Source organism: Vigna angularis, chromosome 6 (genome assembly GCF_016808095.1).
Source record: "Vigna angularis cultivar LongXiaoDou No.4 chromosome 6, ASM1680809v1, whole genome shotgun sequence".
Lineage (NCBI taxonomy): Eukaryota > Viridiplantae > Streptophyta > Magnoliopsida > Fabales > Fabaceae > Vigna > Vigna angularis.
The window spans coordinates 33,249,105-33,268,015 of NC_068975.1; the positions used below are offsets into that span (position 1 = coordinate 33,249,105).

At 32.7% G+C, this 18,911-nt stretch overlaps 4 protein-coding genes across 6 annotated transcripts; 2 read left to right on the forward strand and 2 right to left on the reverse strand.

Annotated features, from left to right (window-relative positions):
* Nucleotides 1–580: 580 nt before the first annotated feature.
* On the forward strand, nt 581–5,394 carry LOC108341972 (uncharacterized). 2 transcript variants are annotated; one of them, XM_017579672.2, is made up of 8 exons: nt 581–789; nt 864–907; nt 1,013–1,076; nt 1,578–1,766; nt 2,425–2,496; nt 4,634–4,812; nt 4,901–5,019; nt 5,172–5,394. In XM_017579672.2, the coding sequence occupies exons 1-7, from the start codon at nt 640–642 to the stop codon at nt 5,016–5,018; spliced, it is 816 nt and encodes a 271-aa protein (XP_017435161.1). In that variant the 5' UTR covers nt 581–639; the 3' UTR covers nt 5,019; nt 5,172–5,394. The 2 variants fall into 2 exon arrangements, with proteins under 2 accessions (XP_017435161.1, XP_017435162.1); XM_017579673.2 differs by having other exon boundaries at nt 582–789; nt 867–907.
* A 1,065-nt stretch (nt 5,395–6,459) lies between these two features.
* LOC108342220 (uncharacterized) lies at nt 6,460–7,221 on the forward strand. The gene has a single exon (XM_017579954.2). The coding sequence runs from the start codon at nt 6,582–6,584 to the stop codon at nt 6,924–6,926; it is 345 nt and encodes a 114-aa protein (XP_017435443.1). The 5' UTR covers nt 6,460–6,581; the 3' UTR covers nt 6,927–7,221.
* A 1,329-nt stretch (nt 7,222–8,550) lies between these two features.
* On the reverse strand, nt 8,551–12,956 carry LOC108341075 (protease Do-like 5, chloroplastic). Of its 2 annotated transcripts, none has more exons than XM_017578692.2 (8): nt 12,665–12,954; nt 12,419–12,568; nt 12,009–12,071; nt 11,766–11,855; nt 10,788–10,910; nt 10,372–10,459; nt 9,607–9,681; nt 8,551–8,752 (listed from the first exon to the last, which is right to left on the reverse strand). In XM_017578692.2, exons 1-8 carry the CDS (start codon nt 12,890–12,892, stop codon nt 8,646–8,648), a joined length of 924 nt encoding a protein of 307 aa, XP_017434181.1. In that variant the 5' UTR covers nt 12,893–12,954; the 3' UTR covers nt 8,551–8,645. The 2 variants fall into 2 exon arrangements, 1 of the variants encoding a protein (XP_017434181.1); XR_008250058.1 differs by having other exon boundaries at nt 8,679–8,752; nt 9,607–9,710; nt 12,665–12,956.
* Nucleotides 12,957–15,539: 2,583 nt separating this feature from the next.
* Nucleotides 15,540–16,486, reverse strand: LOC108341011 (uncharacterized). The gene has a single exon (XM_017578611.2). The coding sequence runs from the start codon at nt 16,416–16,418 to the stop codon at nt 15,678–15,680; it is 741 nt and encodes a 246-aa protein (XP_017434100.1). The 5' UTR covers nt 16,419–16,486; the 3' UTR covers nt 15,540–15,677.
* Between the last annotated feature and the right edge of the window lie 2,425 nt (nt 16,487–18,911).

Sequence of the window (18,911 nt, forward strand, 5' to 3'; positions counted from 1 at the left end):
TTTATCACATATAATTTTATGTTGTTGTTTCAAAGTTAAAACAAAGAAATAATTATAATTTTAAAGATAAAAATGTGAATACCACAATTAAAAATATTGTTTATAAATAAATATTCAAAACTCTTCAAAAAGAAACCAATACAACATTTGCAATACGTATACAACTGTTTTTTATTTCAAGTTTTATATCAATTAAAGGTATGTTTATTAAAATTATGTTTTTAGTTTCTTTATAAATTAATGATATTATTGATAAAAGTCTTCTTATATAAAGTTTTAAAGTAATACAACATTTTTTAGATGTACTTCAATTTACATGGTCATTTTTGAATATTTTAACAAGGAATGATGAGTATATAATTTTCTTATTCAAATATATTAATGTATTTTCATTATGCTTATCGATTAATAAAAAACATTATAATCTAAGTTACGGTTGGCGGGTAAAAAAAACTAGTTTGATACATATAAAACTTTTTGAACAAATTAAAAAACTTTTTGAACAAATTAAAATTTGAAAACATTTATTAAGATAATTAATAAATTAATGATAGATATGAGTTTGGAATTTAAGATGTGGAATAAATTGCTCAGCATACAAGGGACGGAGAGAGGCATATAGAAAGGGAAGCGGCCAAGATGGTGGGTTTGAAGCAAATGATACGACGGCGCTCCACTCTCCGTGATTACGTTGTGGGTTTCGTAGCGGAGAAGGTTCATTGTCATTGTCCTCTTCCCTCGCAGCATTTGGCACGCCTCACCCCCAAACGCTTCCTCGATCTTCATCAGGTTTTATTTTTCTTCGTTTTTTTTCTCTGAATTACGTTAGATTCTTAGTTTTAACCAGGTTTCGTTTTTCTTAGCAGTTTGTAAATAAGAAAGCAATCGAGGAGGAGCGCGCTCGACTGTAAGTTCAATTTATGGTTTTTGTGAAGTGTTGTAGCTAGTAATGAAGCAAAGTGAAAGAGTAAGTGATGTTGACTGATAGTTTTTTTTTTGTTTTTTTTTATAGTGGAGATGAAATGAAGAGGGGATACTTTGCCGATATGGCTGAGTTCAAACAGCACGGTGGTAAGGTAAGGTATCGCATTTATAATATCAGTGTGCTAATTTGGTCAGACATTCTTGCAATATTGCATTTACTTTACTTTGCTGTTAGTGGCAAACAACTATTTTATAAAAAATTCTTTTGTTTCTATAGTATGTGATTTGGTCTAGTGGAATGTGTTGAAGCTCGTTCATGCGAGATCAATGTTGGTTTTCTCCTGTTTAGTTATAGTTTCTATGTTCCAAGTAGGATGACACACCATGTACATAAACTAAAACTAACTTTCCAAACTCCATATCTCAGTTTTTCTAAATTGGTCTAAACTAGCTTGCTTAGAAGTTAGAACTCTACTTATCTGCTAGGCCAATTAAACTCAAAACAGTTATCTGTATATTGTTTGAATCAGTACACACAGACGCACTATCTGTCTAATAAGAAGGAAGTGATTGACTGTTTAAACTAGAAACACGTCTAGGGTATACCAGCTAAGAAAGTAAGAATATGACAGATTTACCTGTGATTTGTGCAGATTGGTGTAGCTAATAAAGTGATAATACCTGCAATGACAGCTGTGAAGTTTCCTGATCTTGAAGTCAGCTTCTCGGATGGTAAAACAATGAAGCTTCCTATCCGTGTTTCTGATCTTGCAGTTGATTCTGATAAATCTTCTGTCCCCAAGGCATCTTTGGTTTGTCTTTCATTTCGAGCAAGCTCCCAGGTAATGGATTATGGTAATGTTTTGTGATTATGTAATTTCTATGGTGTACAGTCCACACTATTACGTTGCCTGCTTATTCGAGTGCAGGCAACACCAACCATGTATGTCTTACACTGCTTCTGGTTTACACCCTTTCCACTGCCCTAGGTGCGTTAAATGCCAATCCAACTCTTACTGGTCATTGGCATTCAATGTGTTTTAACATTTATTCAAACAAAGCCCTAATGGTGGACATTTAATGGTAGCATTTGTTGTAGTCTTATTCTATTTGATTGAAAGCTGAACAATGTCTTCTATTACTTGTCCCTGTAAAGGGAATTTAAATGTCATTGGAGACAAGAATAAAACAATAGAGTAAAGATATCGTAAAGAGAACATACTTTATTTACTCTTACTGGGCTATGTTTGCATTTCAGCCTTAAGAATCCTTGTCTTTTTTATGGAAAATCTCATTTATTGCTCAATCTTGACATGACCTGCTGCAATGAATTTGCAACTCTAAGAAGTACATTTTACATCTTTTATTCTGAGTACAAGTGATGAAGGAACTAGATATTATGCTTTTTGTATTGTTTGGTATGTTTGTCAGTAACCATTTTTTTGGCTTAATTTGGTCTACTGTTGCTGCAGTTAATTCATTTTTGTATATCTTTGACAGGAAATGATCAACTCTTGGAGTGCACCTTTTCTTGAAGCATTTGGAAAATCAAAAGGTGTTCATTTATATCAGGTAACTTATCTGTTTCTTTCAGGTTTATGCTTTTTGTTGTTGATCATGATATATTTAGTCAGTCTTATATGATAGCACATAAGTTGTAAAGAAAAAGATGACAAGACAAGTTATGCATTCGCCAAGTGCTTAGAAGGTTATCATTGAATTTGAAATTTCTACTTGATTTTCTTAAGTTTTTCCGTTTTGTGCCACGATTTGTCTAAGATGAAAACCCTTAACTTAGCTTCTTGGAGAGAGTTTCTCAATCAATCACTTCCTCTGTTGACCCTAACCGAGAAAAAAACCAGGGAAAGAAAACTCTATAAGTTATTGCTAATTTTATCACAAGGGCAGTATAATGGTGGAGGTTGGAGTGGCGTAGAGTAGCCTCTGGCCATCATTTCATACCTGTACTAGAGTTTTTTTTGTACCAGGGGTTGCGGCTGCTAATTGCAGCCACCATCCAGAAATCATGGCCAACTTGGTCACTGTGGCTGGCAGAGGGAAATTCCCCTCTTTATTCCTGAACCAACTTTTTGGGATTTTCAGTCTTCATTTGAAATATAGACGTAGGGTGCAAGATTTGTTCTTTCTGTCATTAGGATGAACACAAGAAAGACCAAAATACAGCACAATGTTTCCTTTCCAACTCTGTTCTGGTCTTTCTCTCTATTTTCCCACAGGTCTCTTTGTTCTCTATCTTCTACAGGTCTTTCATTTCGTCTTTGTTTTCTGTTCTGATTTTTTTTTTTTTTTTTTTTTTTTACATCTTTATTTTTTTATCATTGAGCTTTTATGTGCTGTGGTGTAAATTATTTTTGAGCTATATCTGAACTTTATCAGTCATTCTGTGAGTTGCCGAACACTGTAGTGGTCAGCGGTTTTGGCAAGCTATGTTTATTACTTATGTAGCAAAAAATTTAAACTGTTAAGAATATATATTATTTAGAACAATCAAAATGTTAATATATATGTATGACCTATACAATTTTTATATTGAAATTATAATAGCTACTGGGAATGTTTTGCCAATTGCATTTATGCACGGGTTGATTCCAATTCTGTATTAGGAAGTGAATTTTGAACCTAGTTCAGTCCTGAAATTGACTTGTAAGGTGGTCTTTATAACCATGATTAGATACTGTAATTTTTAATTTATAACCATGATTAGATACTGTAATTTTTAATATTTTTAGTCGATGTAAAATTTCCAGTATATTCTCTCAATGAATACTGGGCATCTTAGAGGTGAGATTAAATATTTATAGGTGGTGTGTTAAGGAGTGATATGATAGGTCTAACAAATGTCAATAGGATAAACTTTAATATCATATTGTAGTGATTGCTAGTAGTTGTGTGTTATGTATACATAAATGTTATTATCTGTAATGAATAATAAGAAATACAATAATAAGGAACAAAATCAATATTTAATTATAGGAAATATCTTATACGATATTTTCCTTCAAATCATATCATATCTCTCTCCATTTAATGTAATATTCAAATCATATCTCTAACAAATATATTTAATTTCCAAAGAATTTGAAGTACATAAAATGAAGGTTAAAATCAATATTTCATATTTTAATGTTCATTATCATTGTCTCTTGCTAACTATAGAAGCCATTGTGATTGACGTCCTGTTAGCAATCATTGTTGTGGACACGTGCTGAGGACGGATTCAGTCACTTAACTTTAGTTCATTTCATGTGTTGAATAACCAACTTTAATTTTCCAAATCAAATTATAAAAGAAATCAGCTAGAAATTGAGCAAAGTTAACTAAAGTTAGGTGACTTTTCCCGAAAAAAATGTCACTGAATCCGTTCCTGACACATGCTATGTCATTGTCAATTATCAGCAATTGACATTGATTGTTTCCTGTGTTATTTGGCCATCATCACCATTGACGTCCTTTAGTAGAATTCCAACTTAATTTGGATTATAATTCTATTCATCAACTCTGTCCCAAACATAAAAGAAATGTGATTCTTAAGAAAATCCAATTCCAAGAAAATTGGATTAAAATTATAATTTCAATTGTAATTCCAATATTATTATTTAAACAGAATTTCGGTGATTATTTTTGTATTTCCATCTTTTCAATCACTAGCTATAATTATTCCATGAAGTTATATCGTGTTTCTTGTCAGGTATCATTTATAGATTCGTGGCTTTTGTGTCGGCCTCCTATAAAACGTTTCCTTTTATGGACTATGAAGAAGCCTAATAATCATGAAAGCAAGGATATACTTGAGAAGCATATGGTCTATTCATTCGGCGAGCACTATTATTTCAGAAAAGAACTTCAGATATTGAATCTTCTAACAGGGTTAAAAGCTTTTTGATATTCTTTCATTTTTTAGCCAGTGAAGTTATTAGTTATAAATAAAACTGTTGTTAACATTCCTACCTCACAGGTATATCTTTCTACTTGATAATTTCGGTAGAGTAAGATGGCAAGGCTTTGGGTTGGCAAAAGAAGATGAAATATCTTCTCTACATTCTTGCACATCACTTCTTCTGGATGAGAAATGAGGTTAGGGCTAGTTTAATCTGTTTTTATGACTGGTTTCAGTTTGGTAAATCTATTCTTGAAACATTTATTTTCACTCCCGATCCCTGTTTGTTCTATTTTATTTGTTCATTGTTTCTTTGGCGAGAACTTACAATGATTTTATGCATGTGCAGATATTGAGTATGATGGATGTGAATGAGTATGCAATTTTAACTAGTGACATTTGCGGGAACTGGAAATTGTAACCCAAGGAAGTATCCATGTGGTGATAAATAGAGTACATTTTTTCAATAATTCTTGTTCCAATTTTCTTTTTAATCATATATTGAAATTCATTCAAATAAAAGCACACTAAAACTTACAAATTTATGGAAAACCAAAGATTTATTCTAGAAATCTGGTAAACTATTAAATGTTTGTTACTTGAATTTACCGATTATACACCTCGTGGAGAGCAAAGACTGAGTAATGACTTCGACTGTGATTTCTTATGAAATTCAACCGTTATTGAAAAGAATGGGGGAACAGACTAATGCCTGACCGTCTCATTCTAGAGTAGAGACTTGAATTGAAAGAGGGCAGACTTTAACCCTCTATATAGAACCATTCTCAACTGCCTGACACCTGATAGATTAATCCAGAAAGAGGAGTGAGGGGGTCATCTTCCTCTGTGGGGTCCAAACTCCGTGTATGGTTGGCCGTTAAAGATCAGCGGAGTGATATTGTAACATCCCCTGCATAACTCCATTCCATTCTATATATCTCCTCATATCGTAACATTTCATTCAAAGTTCTTTATGTTGAGCAGTATTCGCCTTTGAGATGTCTACACTTTTGATTTGTTTTCAAAAATAGCTATAACACAACAATCTTAATCTTTGCACAAAAGAGAAAAAAATAACCATTTTCCAACCGCAAATGACGATCATCTTCAATTCATTTGGAAAGAAAAATGTTGAAAGAAAATTAAGTCTAAATTTTAATAAACAAGAAAATCAATATATAAATTACTATGAAAAAAAATACTGGATTTTATAAATCTATTTTCATAAATTGACTTCAGATTCAATTTGTTGTTTTCAAGAAGATACTGAACCTGAGAACTACTGGTAAATGGCTGAAATGAAATGCAGTTTAGCTCTATGTAAACTAATTGTCTTGGTATAATCAAGCATCAATGAGGCATGTGAAGTGGGTGCGATCAAGCGTCTTTACAAATCATCTTGTCTCTGAATTTTAAAGATTGATATGTTCACATGCATGAAGGGTCTCTACAGATTATCCACGAACATAAAGTATCAAGGGAGTACATCTTTTCATTGTATTTTTTTTTTCATTTTCTTCTTTGATAAATGACAGGGTTAACAAAGATAAAACTAATTTATTTAGTTTTTTTTTTATAAAGTGGCTAATTTAAAAAAAAAAAAAACATTTGAGTTTACTATAATAAAGTGTGAAACAGGTTCCAAGTCCATTCCACATTAGGTTAAGGCGGTGAATAGGTGCGGTGGCTTTGCTTTGGAATCCAAAAGCCAGTGGAAAACAATTGATCGCAAAACACACACATACATCGGTGCGGTGAGATGGAAGAAGAAGAAGCTGTTCCGGTTGAAGCAGAAGCAGAGAACTCCAGTGGCTCCGGTGCGGTGAGTCGGGCACGGAAGCTGCTGTTTCGGCGAATGCTGGTGGGGATCAAAGACGGAAGGTTCTTTCTGGGCTCCTTCTATTGCATCGACAAACAAGGCAACATCATTCTCCAAGACGCCATCGAGTATCGCAGCACGCGCCAATCCTCGCCTTCTCCCATGGAACAGAGGTGTCTCGGTCTTATTCTCATTCCCTCCTCTTGTCGCACCTCTTGTCACGTCGATTCCTCTATCCACGAACACTTCTCTCTCCTCTCGCTTCATCCAGCACCACCGAGTTAGCTAGGGTCTCCTATGTATCGATTGTGAGTGCCTCTTCAATTGTTCATGTTTCGTTATTGAAACGAAAAAGAGTGTATTCGTGCTACTATGTTCATGTTTTTGTATATTTTGAGATGCTAAATATTCTATCAGATGTGATGTGAGCGAGGAACAGGTGAATTTCTTTTGTTAAATTGCGGTTGTGGTAGTAGTTTGTATTGCTTGATATTGCGGAAAACGTAGTTGATGTATACATCTCAAACACAATCATGGTTACATTGCAGATGCAATTACTTCATAAATCTTGATACTGTAACTGGATTCATGTTCGCAAATGGTTATTATTAGGTTTTGTTTGCGTGTTTGAAATCAAGAGAGTTTATAATCAAACAGTTCCTAGTAGAGCTCATTGATTATTCTCTCATAATCAGTATCCTTGATGGTTGTAAGAGAGGTATTATGGATGCCATGCCAATGTTTGGGGTCTGTAGTGTGACAATTTTGACTACAAGAACAAACTCCTCAGCTGTGCACTTATCTGTTGTAGAATGCGTAAATTCAGTGCAATGCATAATCCATCGGGTACGTAAAAAACATCTTGCACTGGTCTTCGGAAACTGTCAAACTGGTTAGTTAGAGGAACACGAATGACAAAAAGAAATGGGTGTATAGAAGGAAAACCCATATTTGTAGAGCTCCTAGTGTGAATGCTGTGCAACAGTTAGAAGAAAGTGAGAGATAAGCATTTTCTGAAAATGAAATATTCTAAACGGTAACAAGTATTTAAACAAGTTTGTGGGTAAAAAGGACTTGGAAGAGCATTATTATCTCACATGTACCGGTTAATCGGTAGATTTTGCGCAACATCACTATACATGAATGATTTATACTAATACTACATGGTATTTATGCTTTTAAAAAGCAAACCAAAATATATATTATTCAAACCATAGTATATTATATATATATATATATTGAACCTTTATTTATTTTTTATTAATATTCATATCTAAGTATTATTAGCACGGCTACCACTCTTGATTACAGAACTGAGTGAATATTTTTTTGATGGTCTCTTATAATCAATCACGTTTAAGAATTTGTGCACGAACTAGGATCAACTATCAACTGTTAGCTTTTGTGATGATGATGATCAATTGGTCTCGACAAAAATGCCGGAAGTGTAACAATGGCACAAGAGAAGTAAATAAACTAAGTGAAGTTGATTGTGCAGAAAATCATCATTGACTCGATGCTCAAGAATCCATAAAACCACCCAGATGACTGTGAATGAAGCTAACAGACTGCAATTCACACGGCATATCCGACATATATGGTTTGAAAAACTCCCAAACCTATGATTTTGCTTTGCTTATTGCAGCAACTATAACCAAACTTGCTGTATCACAAGCCTGAGAAAATGCACAATCTTTTCTGTTTGTCTGTTTAGTAATGTGTCCAAAAAAATGCATTGTACACCGGAGGTCAGCAACTAATATCTATTTACAATGAAGAAAACATGCATTGAAAGAGTTTTGTCCTTTAAATGTTTTATATTTTACCTTAAGAGATGAATCCTTTATTTCAGAGCGAGATATCCGGATTCACAGAAAAATGTTAAAAGGGTAGTGGCAGAATTTACAGATTTAGAAGTGAGGATACTTGTTTAGAATAACTTGAATGTAAAAATGATATACAAAGTTCGGGTTTTATAGAATTTATAGAATGTGACATGAACAATCAAAACCTATTACTATAAGGTGTTCCGTAGACAATAAGGTATGGAACAGTTCTGACGACTGTGTCAATGGGAATTGCAAAGTTAACACCTGACGATATTCCAGTCCCTGAAATGCATCAAAATGAGTAACAATCATTATTCAAACATAATAATAATCTACTAGTAGAAATTATTCTAATTTAGCTTCGATAACGCTTTCCACCAAAACAATAAGCTTAGATAATGCTGGTGAAATTAAGAGGAACAACAAATTAATTTCTGATATAGGTTAAAGTAGTTGAATTTAACTGTGTACTGATATGAAATAAGATGCATGGTAAGGAGCGGTTTACAATTAGTTGGTTACTTAGTAGCTATAAGTGGCCAATTATTAACTGATACATAGGCAGTTTTCATATCTTGTAAAACATTTAGTACAATCAAGTAATTATTTCGGAACCCTTTCTTTCATAAGGTTCTCTCTCTTCTCTATTTCATGTTAATTCCTAGAACTAGCATTGATCATAACATACACATTCGACAAATTGACATTGTTAGCAGGTTCGGTGGAAGAAATAGCTTCCTAAATTGAGCGGATATACATATGAAATAAAAGGGAACAAAATCCTAAGGACTGATTACTCTTTTAGAAAAAAAAAGAAAAAAAAGTAAAGGTGATAATGAATCTGTGAGTTCGTTCTTTACCTTACTCAACACCCTTTTCTACGGAAGCAAGATACTAGATAGAGAAAAGATCATATCAATTTTCTAGACTTAAATTGTGTTGCAGCTTCTTGTGTCCGACCATCTTTTAAATACATATGATGTACTGGAGTTTTGCAACAAAAAATGATGCAAAGGAAGTAATAGTAACATTATTTAAAACAATTTCCTGTCTAATTCAGACTAAAAGCACAAGTCTCTTATTCCCTCTTTACAGTGTTATGGAAGTATGTTCATAAAAGCAATAGTTTCTTTTACCTTTCTTAGTGAAGGTAGCTGTGTTTACACCAATAACATGGCCATACGAGTCAATCAATGGTCCACCTGAATTTCCTGGTCACATTGCACATACAAGATTATACCTACATAGTCTCGTGCAACAGCAAGTTAAGAAAATACTTAACTCCAAAATAATTTGGTTAATCCTAAGAGTTGTAACAAACAATACCATCTAAAACTTGGCTCTTCAGTAAACAGCAAAGTCATGTCTTAAGACATGGAAACAGGGACCGAAATAGATCTATTAATTTCTCTAAGTAAAACGGTTTTAACCAAGATTATTTTCAGAACTATATATTTTCTTCCCCCTTTAGGCAGAACGAAGTGAATCTGCCAGGTTGATCTCACTTGGGCCTCATATTTTCCAAGAATAATGCAGCCATCTGTAAATATATAACTGGCATTGTTCATGCCCTTGTCCTTTTGCAGAATTTTGTTTCAGTCTTGCAGCTGCTCTGATAGCTTCGAAATGAATTTAGCTTAACTAATCAAATCACATCTAAAACTGATATACATGGACAAAACATATTTTAAAAATCATGTTGAGAAGAGAGATTAAAAAGTTATTGTTACGTAGTCTCAATCAATGCCCAAGTTGTAGAGTACAGGGGGAAAATTGAAGTGACCATTTTTATTGATGTGCAATGAGTTAGAGTACAAACTACAGTTCCCCCACAGTCCTTAACTTTTACTTAGAGGAGGTTGGGGTCCTAACACTATGAACGTCAATTAAGGTTAGGTTACCTGCATTAATTGCTGCGTCAGTTTGAATAGCTCCTCTAATAGCCCCTCCATTTGGTGAAGGTATCTCGCGGCCTAAACCACTGACCACCTGCATAATTTACATCAGACAATACAGAATGATCACATTATACTTTTTTGGAGCAACAGAACTTACTATTACTACTCAAACCCAATGCCTTCACGTGGCTCAAAATGGTTACAGGGTTGCAAGTTGGTCGCATGTCAAATTAGGCATTATTCTGAAAAATCTAACGAATTTTGTTCTATATGAGAAACTATAGCTCAGCATGACAAAATTTTTACATGGGCCAGCATAAATAATTTCTCTAAATTTCATCTATAAGTTTTTATCCTTCTTCTACAACTATTTTGCCTGAATGGACAGAAATGTTAGAAACAGATTACTAAAAAATTACCCCTGTTGTGAGAGTGTTCTCATATCCATAAGGATTTCCAATGGCAAAGCAACTTTGGCCAACACGTAAATTGTTAGACTGACCTAGATTAGCTGGCTTTACTTGGTATCCATCAACATCAACCTGCAAATAGAACAACTTTTATGCATTTCTGAGAGTGGCACACAAGAAGAGAAAGAAAAATGCAGAAGATAAATGTAACTTAGTATATTGGTTTTATTAGGCAGACAAAAGAAGAAAAATGAGAATATGTCTATCATGTATAAAATGTATAGTGCAGGCTGCGAAGCTGCGACATCAATTTCTTCCAAGGCTCATTTCATGTTGTCACTGATTTTTCACAACTGCAAGCTCCTGATTCTTTGTCTTTACAAATCCTTTGAGCTCACAACCAACTTTTCATTTCTATTCACTTTAGAAATACTTACGGTCAAAGACATTTAGAGCTTTTTTCTCTTTTTTTCCCTTTTTCTTTTAACTGGGATAGAATAGTATGGCTTTTGCACCATAAATAAAACGTCTTTTCTACCAGACAAATATACTGACTTAGCTACTCAACTGGACTTTCAGTTTGATGAACATCAATATTGTTTAATACTTTTTGGAACCTTAGAAAGGGAAAACTGAAGCCAACAATAATTTTGCTATACTATATCAACATGCTCACAACAAAATTTGGGCTGGAAGATTTAGGCTTTCCCATTATGATGTTAAAAAATGACCGTATACCTGAGATAAATTATGTGCTTAGTAAGGCAACTTGCCGAACTTTACTGTAAAAGCCATTATGGGTAACAACAGTTTTGAAGAATGCCAGTTTTCAAGTAGCAGACGAGGATATGTCACGATAGTGGATCGGAGAGTGGAAGTGTTTTGAGAGAGAGCATTGAGTAGATGCCACAGAAGTAGCAAAGAACCATATGTTCTGAAAAGGAATAAAATGAAGGGTAAAGAAAAAGAGAGGATTGGAATGTATACCTTCAGAACAGCTAGGTCGTACGCTGGATCAAAACCAATTATATTGCCTTCCCTGTAAAAGCTATTCCCTTTGGCATCAACTAGGAACACCTGTAGACAGCAGTACGAATGTGTAATACTATTGCTACCCAGAGAAATGCTAGTAAAACAAATCGATGGAAAATGTGGGAAAATATAATCATTCTTCTCTGACAAACAATACAATATAGAAGTTTAATGGAATTAACAGCATCAAGGGAAAACCTTACAACGTTGTAAACCACTTGTATCAGTAGCCAGTTTAGAAACAACATGGTAATTGGTAACCTGTCCACCAGAAAAAAACACATCACTAGTTTGAACAACCGATAACCACTACAATTCCTTATTAGCCATTAAGATATCTTGTCAAAATATGCATACATGTGTTATTCACTATACAATTACGTTGATAATGATCAAAGAAATTTCAAAGTCAACGGAACAGTTTTCCACATTTCAATCTTCATTGAATTGAAAACACCATTTTGCAAGTAAACATTTGTCCTTTTTGTAACTAACTTCATAAGCTTCAAATAAAAACTGCTCCACCAGTGAAACAGTAAATTGAGATAAACAGAATAAAATCCAAATGGGTCGAACAATTTCCCTATTTCTGATTTGGGGTATCTTACTATGTGACCAAATTTATCCCAAATGAAGCCTGAACCACTGCCTTCAACTTTTGCATCTTCGTCCTCATCCAGCACGGCTCCCTTGGAAAAAGACTTGGGAACTTTAGCCAATTCAATGTCTTTAATGAAAACAACCGACAGTGAAGTATCCTGTGACAATCCCAATTCCCGTATTTAATAAAAATAGCACAAGAGGAAAAATTTATACTTAACAAATTCGTACTACCTAAGCAAAGTTGAGATTACCTGAAAGAGTTGCACAAAGTGGTCTTCTTGTTGCTGAAGCTCGTCATCTAGCAGAAGCTGTGGAAGTGCAAGTGGTGTTGAATTGAGATTGGGCAAATTGAGAAGAAGGAGGGTGGAACCAAAGATGGTGGCTCGACGTGTAGTGACAGAGGGAATGCTCTTGGTTGAGAAAGTACTGTTTAGCATTGGCAATGGAAAGAGGTTGTTTTGCAGAGAAAACAGTGCCATTTCTCAGACACGATAAGACCATTCCTTACCACTGTTTTTTTATTCCACTGACTTTACTATTTCTTTTCGCAAATAATATTCTATAGTATGGCATAACACAGTCATCTTTATTAATTTTATTTTATATTTTATATTTTATATTAATATTATTGTTAAAACATTGTGGTGGAGAGGGGGAAAAGTCGAAAAATAAAATATGTACAGTAAATAAAAATTGGTCAATTATTAAATGATAATTTTTTGCTCTTTTAAAGATATACAAAGTTAAAATATATTATTATAAAGATAAAAACACATAGGTAAGATAACATAAAATGTGTATTTCAATAAAATTGAAGAATAGTTAAAAGAAGAAACTAGACGGAAGCATAAGTTGTACTAAACAATGGAATGAACTTTCAAGGTACATAATGTAGAGGTTACATTAAGATAAATATATAAAGTTATAGTGTATAAGAAATTTAATGTAAATTTTAAGGATGATAAAAATATAAAAGTACTCATACTCGTATAAAATGTCAAAAATAAAAGAATATGAAAGTACTCATATTGGTATAAAACGTAAAAAAATAAGGAATATATAACGTAAAAAATATATAAGTACTCGTACTCGTACTATTCTTAGTGTTTCATATATGAACTATTTAAATGCTTGATATTTTCCTCAATAAATTATCTTCCATTTTTACATTTTTTTTCATTATTTACGTTTTTAAGTGAATTTTTTTGTGCTGGAACTTAATAATTCATGCAATCTCTTTGCACTTATTGTAGTGTTTTCCTGTACTCGGTAAAGTTGTCTTAAATACAATATAATTCAATTAAATACTTCCTTTTGTAAGCAAATCATTTTAATTTTTGTATCATTTCATTTCCTTACTATTTGCTTTTTTAAATCTGATTTATACAATGTATAAATTTACAATTACATTTGTTTCGAAAATCAAGCTTCCTCTACAAAAATATTCCACTTTGGATCTAGCTGTTTTGTTGAAATTTATTGCTTTAGTAGATTGAAGAAGCTATTTAATATAATATTTATTCCACCAAAATAAAAACCTCTACAAATATTAGTCTAAATAAAAATAATTCATAAATTGAATTTGTTTTTGGTTGAACATGATAAGTGAATTAAAACGCATAATTTAGATAAACATAGAAATTAAATGAGTAGTTAAATTGATAAACTCATCATAACACCACTTAAACATGCCAACAACAAGACAGCGGATCCTACATGAGCATGTCAACAAAATTTTAAAATTCAATGGCACTGATTGGTTTGTTGCCCCAATTATTTAGTCACGTATTATCATATTTATAAGTGCATTTATAAATGATGAAAACTAATTGATCCTCCGAATAGCCATCGAAAAGTACATTTAATTTTTAGAAACAAATAAAAAATTTAATTTATTAAAAAAATTCCACAAAATACAGAATTAATGTATCTGTAGAAAACGACTTTTAGGGATATGTTTTTTTTGTCTGTGTCGGTTTTTTTTCCTAAATATCCTTCCCAATATTTTCCATAAAAACTTAAGTTTTTATGTCACTTGAGATTAAATTAAATATTTGTGTTTCGTCAGAATCAGTTATATGTATTTTTTACAAGAGTATAATTGGTTTGTATTCATTATTAATTAAAAATTTTACATCAATATTTCATCATTCATTATCCAAAAATTGCGATTAGCCAACACATAGTATCAAATAGTATTAGTTTTTATTGTTTCCACATCAAGTTCTTAGACATTGTATGATTAGACTTAATCATCTAAAATATTTAAAATATTGTTATTTTGAAATTTAAAGTTCCATCATAATTTTATTTTTCAAAAGATTAAAAAATGTTTTTAAATTATCTCTTTAAACAATATGAATATAATTAATAAGTTATACCAGAAAATAGACAACAATCCGTCAGAATCAAAGAGCCTTAAAAATGTATAGATTATGAGAAGAAATTAAGGAAGCCTTAAAGATCTAAAAGATATTAAAACATGAATTAATGAGAAGATGAATGAATAGACGACTTAACAGAAATAGCAGGAAGCTGTTTAGTGTAGTATTAGTTGCATATTCAAATAAAATGTCACCAAAAATAAGATTCTATAACAATAAAATAGCAATACATTTCAACGTGTACACAGTGCATACAAATCTTAAGTTTGTTCAACCGTCATTTTCACCTTTACACGAATGCACAGTAAAGATGCATGCTCGTATATAGATTAAGACCCACAATATCTCAATCAACATATATAACTTCTCAAAATGTTAATAGATTTCGCACCACTTCAACAACAAATATCTATCTCTCGTTCTGTGGTCTGTGGTCTGACATTTGGATATCCAAAATCTCTTCTCAAAGACGAGTTCCTTATAATCGGAGAGACACGAACGAGAATAAGACACGAGTCCAAGCAAAGGATTCATATCACTCTCTACCAAAAACTTCTTTAAGATAATGAATTAATACGTCTTTTATTTTTATATAATGTTCTAACTTTTCATTATATAATGTTCTATTCGTCTCAACTTTAAGGGTTAAAGTCTGGATGTTTATACTAACAATTTACTTATACCAAAAAAGGATAAAAGAAATGTTGACCATGAGAAGAAACTGCAGGTGCACACATTGCAAACTAAATGGACAACACAAAATATTCAAGATTGTTTCACAAACAGAAAACGAAACTCAACATTTGAAAGAGGTCTATGCCATAAGACAGCATTTAAGACAGCTACAGAAGGTACAACGCAAAATTTTTTGGAACATAGTCTACAGATTCTGAATTTGACAGACTTTGCTAGTTGTCTGAGATTTAAATTTATGAATAAACTCCTCTATCCTCCTATTCAGATCCTCATTTGACATCTTAGAAAACTCATTTTCTTCTTCAACGTTTGCTTTTGCCTTCACAGTCTCTGATCTTTGCACCATCTTCTCTCTCTCCTCATTCACTACGTGCCTGACTCGGTTGGATCTATCAGACTTACTTCGCCGGTAAATTTTTGCAGGAATTGCTTTCTCCTCAATCTTTTCATTACCCTCATGCAAATAATGAAGTGCAGACCTTTTCTCACGGGAGAACTCAATAGATTTTTTAGGCTGATTTATCGCCACAATTTCAAGTACACGTTCTGGGATATTTTGATCAGAGACAGTTTCTTGTTTGGGGTTAATGCATTGTTTATGAACTTGTTGATCATATTTGGGTACGCATGAGGAGGCATGGTTTCGCGCTTGACTGTGTTGCACATACTTTTCATAGAGATCTTGGTTTCTTTTGGATGAAGAGAATGCTCCATAGTCAGCAGCAATGATGAGAATGAGGGTGTTGGACATGAAAAACCAGAAGATGTTGTTGTTGAGGAGAGAATAGGGAGATAGGTTGAAGGTATAAAAGACACATATGTAGATGAAAAGGGAGAACATAGAGGCAAAGAAAGATAGACTTTTTGTTCCATGGGTACGAACTTTTGGTTTGAAATCTTCCTCTAGATATAGTGGTTTCGCCATGCAGAAGTTTAGGGAAGTGACAGGAGTGTGTGAAGCTTGCTGAGGCCTACTTTAGAGAGTGTGTATAAATTGAGGTTTGGTGGGAGTTCAAATGAGTTCTGTAGAACTTATATATATATATATATATATATATATATATATATATATATTTATATAATGTTTGATTCATGATGATTAAGTATTAAATGATTAATCCTTTACAAATACAAATATACCCTTCTATATTGACAAGTTTTGTTTTCATTTGGATCGTTTTGAATGATGATCCAATAAACTGTTGAGCAAAAATGTGCCAGCTAATTTGGTGAATAATTTAATCCCTATGATGTGTTTGAGCTGAATCTTGGCTCCATCTGTATTTGTTAAAAACATGATACAGGAATTGTCTTAATAATGATCTTAGTTCTGTTCAGTGGTACGCACTAAATTCACGGAGAAGAATGTGTTATTCAACTGTGTATAAATATCTTAATAATGTATTCACGTGTAACAGAAATTACAGGTACAATATAGAATAGTTACCAATATCTGCGTGAGTTTAACAATCAAAAATGGCTAAGATCTGCCTTTTGGTCTCTGGTTTTAGGTTATTTGGCTTAGTTTTCTCTCAATTATTTTACATGATAGCTATGCAAACTAAAAACTATTGGGAATGAAAATGAAAAGGAATTTGGCCACAAGAGGAAGTCAAAATATCATAACGTCATGCATGATAAGTAAGCATTGATTGTTCAAAGGCATACCAAATTTCCCCCAAATCAAGTGTTGATTAAGCAATTATCGTGTTCTTAGATAAATAATTAATGTAATAATTCCTCCAACACGGACCATGTCAAACCAAACTTTATACAAGGCAAGCCGAAAAGTTATTTTATAAGTTAATAAGTTGATATTACGTTGCTTGTTTCATTACCATTGGACACACGTTTTATTTATTGTTTTCCGAACATTAAAATAACAGAAGCATGGACGATATATTGAAGTACATAGCTTGAGGAATTCTGTAGAATGATGAGCGTGTTATAACCAAAGTTTCTGCTAAGAATAGAAACAGAAATAATTCCGAAATAGATATTCCTCCATGTTGTTGTAGCAGCTAGCCGTGAAAGTGAAAATAACAGAAATGATTGAGCAAAATGTTGAAACGTGTGTGAATATGATATAACTCAGACAGACACCTGTGCTATGAAACGAGAATTTGAGATTCCTATGAATGATGAACAAGATGACTAGTTATAGATGCTGCCTAGGTGGCCTGCTAGGTGTATCTTTATCCGCAGGATTCTTGAATTATGACAAATAAACAAAAACCAAAATCCAAGCAATCATTTACCAAAGTCTGATTAACTCTCGTTCTTCTTGGGCAATATAATGGTTTTTGTGGGCCCTTTCCAACAACTCTTCTCGTTTTTATAAGGTTCAAAGCTTAGCACATGAAGCATGAAACCTTAAAATCACCTAACATGTGGCAGAATCTCCTTGAGCAGCCCAAGTTTTGCTTTTCTTCACCAGTTTAAATATAGTTGCACCCAACATCAAGATGATGACATTAGATTGTGTGGCAGGCATATCATGAATCTTTATTGCAAAAACAATTGAAAAATAAAAGCTTCCTTCAATTTATAGGTCATATGCTTAAAATCTCTTCAATACTTGTGCTTTCTTGGGCCTTTGGTTGTAGTTGTTAATTTATTTACTTCTATGTTCGGGAGCAAAAGAACTGGTGGGTTAGAATTCATAAAAGCTTTGTCGATTTATAATTGGCTAATTATCTCTTTCTTTCGGGATCGAATCATCAAAAAAGATTGTGCATTAATTATAAAACTACATTTAATTGAAATTTGTTATAACTGGAGGAACAGACCAAGAACAGCAAGATAAAGATGTGGTTTCGTCTGTTTTTATGATGTTTTGTCTATTGTGTGTATCATTGATGAAAGAGAGGCCAACATGATTTTGGGTTTGCCTCTCTCATGGGATTGATTGGATTTTATTCACAAATACATTATTGTGTTTAAAACATCACTACAAACGATTTAAAATTAGTTTTATTTCTTCTCGCTTTACAAGCTAATATTTTATAATTACTCTGTCTATTTGATCCTTTCACTTTTTATTCATAGATACTATGCTACTCTTATGAAAGGAGTTTCTCATCACACAGGTGAAAACATTCAAAAATTACTATTGAATTAAAATATATTATTAGGAATAAAATAATATTTCAAGTCACTAAAAAATTTATGAAAGATTATACTCGTAATATCTTAAAATATATTTTTCATACTTCTTTCAGTACTATTGTTAACTCATCATCTGGTACTCATTCTTTATAGGTCCATCATCATCACCCCAATGATTGTTTCTAGAATAAAAATATAACTGTTATTGTAATAAAATCATTATTGTTATTTTACAGCCTTCAGGAGTTAATGAAATATTACTAAATTCTTAATTTTTTAACTAAAATTATTTATTTTATTTTGACAGTAA

Coding starts and splice junctions, on each gene's coding strand:
- LOC108341011 (XM_017578611.2), bottom strand. CDS start 16,418: ATGGCGAAACCACTATATCTAGAGGAAGATTTCAAACCAAAAGTTCGT.
- LOC108341972 (XM_017579672.2), top strand. CDS start 640: ATGGTGGGTTTGAAGCAAATGATACGACGGCGCTCCACTCTCCGTGAT. Junction 1,077..1,577: donor TCAAACAGCACGGTGGTAAG/GTAAGGTATCGC, acceptor TGATTTGTGCAG/ATTGGTGTAGCTAATAAAGT. Junction 2,497..4,633: donor AAGGTGTTCATTTATATCAG/GTAACTTATCTG, acceptor GTTTCTTGTCAG/GTATCATTTATAGATTCGTG.
- LOC108341075 (XM_017578692.2), bottom strand. CDS start 12,892: ATGGCACTGTTTTCTCTGCAAAACAACCTCTTTCCATTGCCAATGCTA. Junction 11,856..12,008: donor GTGGTTTACAACGTTGTAAG/GTTTTCCCTTGA, acceptor TGCTGTCTACAG/GTGTTCCTAGTTGATGCCAA. Junction 9,682..10,371: donor TGACGCAGCAATTAATGCAG/GTAACCTAACCT, acceptor CAATGTGACCAG/GAAATTCAGGTGGACCATTG.
- LOC108342220 (XM_017579954.2), top strand. CDS start 6,582: ATGGAAGAAGAAGAAGCTGTTCCGGTTGAAGCAGAAGCAGAGAACTCC.